At 57.5% G+C, this 5907-nt stretch overlaps 2 protein-coding genes across 2 annotated transcripts in view; both read left to right on the top strand.

Annotated features, from left to right (window-relative positions):
- Positions 1–5892, top strand: part of LOC113228054 — a 7637-nt gene extending 1745 nt beyond the window's left edge. The window contains exon 2 of the mRNA XM_026461194.1: positions 100–5892. Coding sequence (XP_026316979.1) covers positions 100–5892 — 5793 coding nt within the window. The remainder of the gene's footprint in view (positions 1–99) is intronic.
- Positions 1–5907, top strand: part of LOC113227963 (ADP-ribosylation factor-like protein 4C) — a 78726-nt gene that overhangs the window by 11322 nt on the left and 61497 nt on the right. The gene's annotated exons all lie outside the window — the stretch shown is intronic.

The raw sequence follows: 5907 nt of genomic DNA, 5'->3' as shown, positions 1-5907 counted from the left end.
ACTAGATAAGAGAGTGAAATTGGTATTTAAGTAGGAACATTTTTGGTAATAAACACGGATTGAATCCACTTTAATCAAGAGTTTTCATTTGCGATCCAGATCAAGAACCTGAACAATACAGTCCACCGAACAAGAGCTAGAACATCAACAATCTCTGATCCTTTGAAGCCGGATTCGAGCAAGTACCAAGCCCGGAACAGTGAAGACCGCTCGGAACTTCGTATCCTCGCAGCCCACTGCCATTTGAACCGAACAATGGTAGTCACCAGGAGCCAGGGTGACGCTGCAGACCAGGATAAGATCACTGAAGAAATTCGAGTGGAGCACGAACGTTTGCGGAGAATGGCATTGGATCCGCCGGCGTCGCCCACCGTGGCGCCAACCGAACGTGGAGGCCCATCCCTACGGGGGGAGGCCTGCGATCGTCAGACAAGGGAGCTCTACGAACCCACCGCTGGACCGTCAACTGCTATGAACCCCGCAGCCCAGTCATCACGACCGAGGTCCCCCGCATACTCGCATCGATCGACAGCGAGTGTGGCGGCGCGACTACAACTGGCAGAACTTGAAGCGGAGGAGAGGCTAGCGGAAATTCGACGAACCGAGCTACGCCTGGAAGCCGAACTAATTAAGAAAAGGTTAGCCGTGCAAGTGGCATCTATCCAAGACGAGGCAGAGAGCTTACGCGACGAGCCGCTCGCCGCCGCTGAACGAAGAGTGGACAACTGGTTCCGCAACAACCCGGCGCACGTACGGGGGGAGCGCGGCGAAACGCTTACCACCACGGAGCCCAACGAACGGACGAGACGAACTCGTTTCCACGGCTCACCTTCGCCTGTGAGAAGCCCTTCGCCTGTGAGAAGACCATCTCCCGTAAGAAGAGAACGAACAAGATCGCCTACGCCGGCCCGTACGCGTAGAGGAATAGAACAGCTGGCCGAAGCGATAGAGAAGATGGCAAGGCCGCGGCCCCGGCACGCAGGCGAGCTACCTGTCTTCTCCGGTGCACCGAGCGAGTGGCTGCCATTTAAAGCCGCTGTACGAGACGCAACGGAACTGTACGGATTGTCGGCCGCGGAGAACCTGCAACGACTGAGAGCCTGCCTGAAGGGTGAGGCCCGCGACGCTGTGGCTGCTTTACTACACGCGGCTACGGACCCGGCGATCATTATGAGGACGCTGGAGCAGTGTTTCGGGAAGCCCGAGGTGATCATCGACCGGGCACTCGATGAACTACGGAGAATGCAGAAACCGGGTGCGTCAGCCACGGAACTGAACACGTTCGCCGTGAAGCTTCAGAACGTTGTCTACGTGCTGAAAACCATAGACAAGCGTGGATTTCTGTACAACCCACTGCTGGCTCGAGAAGTGCTTGACAAGTTGAGCCCGCACATCCAGTCCCGCTGGTGCGACTACGCCGCAGACCACGAAGGAACAGCAGACCCAGAGATCGTCGTGTTATCACGTTTCCTTATGCGCGAGGCCGACAGAGCGCTGCGCTATATGTACTCGCCCGCCGCGAGTACTGCCGCAACAACGAGGAGAGAAGTAAGACCCGCGATAGTGAAAAGGAAGGTGAACGCCGTGTACACTGCCACTGAGAACGAACAAACGGACCGCTGCCCGAACTGCGGCCAACCCCACGCGCTACACCGGTGCCCGTCCTACAAAGCACTCAGTGTTGAACAGCGCTGGAACATGGTGCGAGAAAAAGGAGTGTGCTTCCGATGCGTTGAAAAACGACACCGTCGCCAATTTTGTAAGGCAAAGCTGTGCGGCGTGAACCAATGTCGCCGCCCGCACCACCCTACTCTGCACGAGGAACTGAGTCAGCCCATTGCGCAGCCTGCAGCACCGCTCACAACGCCGCCTGAAGTGACCCCACCGAACGCGCCGAAGCACCACGAGACCGTGCTATCACTGGGCACGCTACCACCGAAAGAGAAGGAAGTGCTGCTCAAAGTGGTTCCAGTCACTGTAACGGGACCACTGGGAAGTGTGGAGATATACGCACTGATGGACGAGGGCGCCACAATAACCCTCATCGACGAAGAACTGGCACAGCGCATCGGAGCGGAAGGACCCTCAACACCGTTGCGCCTACATGGAGTGAATATGACACAAGAACATCAGAGCCGAACCGTCAGCTTACAGCTGAAAGGAACAACGCAGGACAAGCCGATGAACATCCGAGCCCGCACGGTGCGTGATCTGAAGTTGCACCAGCAGTCCATACCGAGCTCGCTGCTGGAGGCGAAGCATCTACGGGACATACGGGAAAACGTGTGCTACGATCTGGCACGCCCGCTCCTCCTGATCGGCAGCGACAATTGGGAGCTGATAGTGAGTCGCGAACTACGAGTTGGTGGACGCAACCAACCAGCTGCATCCCGAACACAGTTGGGCTGGGTGGTACACGGAACCGTACCAAGGAACGCCGTCCATCAACGCAACAATGTGCTGCACGTGTGGACTCCTGATCATCCGCTACACGAGAACCAGCAGCACGACGACCGCCTACACGAACTGATCGAGGCACACTTCCGCATCGACGCTCTCGGCATCGCGCACAGACCGCGCGTGAGTGCTGCGGACCAACGAGCAATCGAAATGGTGAGAAGAACTATGAAGAAAGTCGATGGCGGCTACGAGGTTGGTTTGCCGTGGAAAACCGACGGAACTACGATGCCTCCGAGCTACGAGGCAGCGCTACGACGACTACGCGCCATAGAACGTAAAATGGACGCCGATCCTGCCTTCGCCGAACAGTACACCGCCCAAGTGGAGAACCTATTCAACAAAGGCTACGCGGTGCCATGCGACGGCACTGAACAAAACAGCGCTGTTAGTTGGTATCTACCACACTTTGCCGTACAGAACCCGAACAAGCCCGGTAAGCAGCGACTTGTGTTCGACGCGGCGCACAAGAACCGAGGCGTGAGCCTGAACGACCAGCTGCTGGAAGGCCCGGACCTACTGCTATCACTGCAGGGCATCCTCTTCCGATTCCGTGAAAAGCCGATCGCCGTCACCGCCGATATCCAAGAGATGTTTCTGCAGGTGAAGATCCGACCGGACGATCAACCGGCACAGCAGTTCCTGTGGAGAGGGGAGAACAGAACTGACCCACCACGATGCTTCAAAATGAGGAGCATGATATTCGGCGCAGCCAGCTCCCCATTCATGGCTCACACAGTCCGCAACCACAATGCGATCATGCACGCAGAGACCCATCCGCGAGCATTAGTGGCAATTACTCAAAGCCACTACATGGACGACCTGGTGGACAGCTACGACAGTGAACACGAAGCTCGCGCCACCATACAAGAGCTACGTGAAGTACACGCAGCGGCCAGTTTCACGCTAAGGCGCTGGAGCTCAAGCCATCCGAACGTGCTGCGCGACGTCCCGACAGAACTCAGAGCAACTACGCCCACCGCGCTCGGGACGATCGAGAGTATGGAAAACAAGATCCTGGGACTCTACTGGAACCCGCAAACAGATGAACTCGGTTTCGACACAGCCGTGAACCGGGTCCCAGCCGAGGTGCGCAACCAGAGCCGCGCACCCACCAAGAGAGAAACACTCAGTGCGGTCATGTCGATCTATAACCCGCTGGGACTGCTAAGCCATTACACGATCAGAGCAAAGATCGTGCTTCAAAACCTATGGCGACTAGAAATACCATGGGACGAGCCGATCCCTGCGGAAGAAGCCGAACTCTTCGCATCCTGGCTGCGACAACTGAACGAAATCGCACGCCTGCACCTGCACCGGAACTACGCCCTGGAGAACCATGAGCACACTGAACTACATGTGTTCTGCGACGCGAGCGAACAAGCGTACGCTGCTGTGGCCTACTGGAGGGTTGTACACCAAGACGGTAGCGCGAAAGTGACCCTAGTTGGAGCAAAGGCTAAGGTGGCACCACGGCGTACACAAAGCATCCCGCGCCTTGAACTACAGGCTGCACTCATCGGAGCAAGACTCGCCGACACTATCAGGCGCGAACACCGCATCGAGATAAAGAAGACCATCTATTGGACGGACTCATCAACCGTAGTCCACTGGGTGCGTAACGACGCGCGACGATACACTCCATTCGCTGCACATCGGCTAGGGGAGATCGCCGAACTCACGCACAAAGACGAGTGGCGTTGGCTGCCGACCGCTGACAACCCAGCCGACGATGCCACAAGACAAAGCCAGACTCCAGTACGCATGGAAGACCGATGGTTCCAAGGACCCGGATTCCTACACGAACCAGAGGACCGGTGGCCCACAGAACAGGAACCTCATGAAGATGCAGAGGAAGTCCTGCACCTGAGCCAGCAGGACGAGAGCCACTTCGACTGGATGCCTGACCCGACCCGCTTCTCGAGATTCGAGACGCTAGTAAGAGCAACCGCGAACGTACTGGCTTTCACAGACATCTGCCGGAAGCGAGCGACCCGCATGGAGCTACAGCACATAGAACGCGCCGAACGAGCTCTCATGCAACGAGCACAGGAGGACGACTTTGGAGACGAGCTGAAGAGGATCAAAGCAGTTCGCCCAATCCCTAGAACGAGTCGTCTGTACAAGCTGGACCCCGTAATCGACGACGGCCTCCTGCGAGTACGAGGACGCATTGGAGCCTCAAGTGCGCCCTCCGACGCAAAACGACCTATCATCCTAGACGGTCGTCACCCCATCACGCGACTCATCGTATTGCGAGAACACGCCGCAGCAGGACACGCTAACAGAGAGCGAGTAACGAACGACCTACGACAGCGATACTGGATCATACGGCTACGACCCACCGTACGCGCCGTCGAGTATAGCTGCGCCCTCTGCCGGGTCACAAGGTCTAGGCCCAGAGCACCAGCCACAGGAGACCTGCCACGCGCCCGCCTCGATCCATTCCACCGCCCCTTCACGAACTGCGGGGTAGGCTTCCTTCGGGCCCATTACTGTAAAAGTGGGACGCCGCCGAGAGAAAGGTGGGGCGCACTATTTACCTGCCTCACCACACGAGCCGTTCACCTCGAGCTTGTCGCTTCTCTCTCTACGGATTCGGCACTAATGGCGTTGAGACGAATGGCAGCACGCCGCGGATGGCCGCGACTGATGTACTCAGACAACGCAACCAACTTCCGCGGCGCCGATCAAGAACTGAAAGCCGCATACGCCGAATGGGCACCCGCCCTAAGAGACGAAGGACTGACCCGGCGTATGGAATGGCGCTACATAGCACCTGGCGCCCCGAACCAAGGAGGCGCATGGGAACGCATGGTGCGCTCTGTCAAGACAGCGCTACAAGCAACGCTTCGAGAAAAGGCACCATCAGACGAAGTGCTAAGAACCCTCCTGACCGAAGCCGAGTATTCGATCAATGCTCGGCCCCTAACGCACGTGAGTGTGGACCCTCGCGACCCCGAGGCCCTCACGCCGAACCATTTTTTGCTGGGATCTTCAACGGGTCTACCGAGAACAGGACCCTGTGACGAAGCCGACAGACGAACCTGGCGTACTAGCCAAGCACTCGCAGACCAATTCTGGAGACGCTGGGTACGGGAGTACTTGCCGACCCTAGTACCGCGAGGAGAACCAGCTAGAAAGAATGACACGTCAAAACTACAAGCCGGCGACATAGTGGTTGTCGTCGACAGCACGCTACCGAGGAACGTATGGCCAATGGGAAGGGTAGAACGTACGTACCCTGGGCCTGACGGCAGCGTACGAGTCGCCGATGTCAGAACGAAGACCGGCGTCTTCAAAAGGCCAACATCGAAGCTCGTCGTCCTACTAAAGGAAGAGGAGGCTACGCAAAGCTGCGCCGGGGGGAGAGATGTTGCGGACACCGAGCTACATAATCCGTGCCGACCGCCTACTCGCCAACCACTGTACTAGATGAGAGAATTCCCC

Source organism: Hyposmocoma kahamanoa, unplaced genomic scaffold, assembly GCF_003589595.1.
Source record: "Hyposmocoma kahamanoa isolate Upper Pololo Valley unplaced genomic scaffold, ASM358959v1 220, whole genome shotgun sequence".
NCBI lineage: Eukaryota > Metazoa > Arthropoda > Insecta > Lepidoptera > Cosmopterigidae > Hyposmocoma > Hyposmocoma kahamanoa.
The sequence above is the reverse complement of the archived record's forward strand: the minus strand, read 5'-3'. Positions and strand labels throughout refer to the sequence as shown.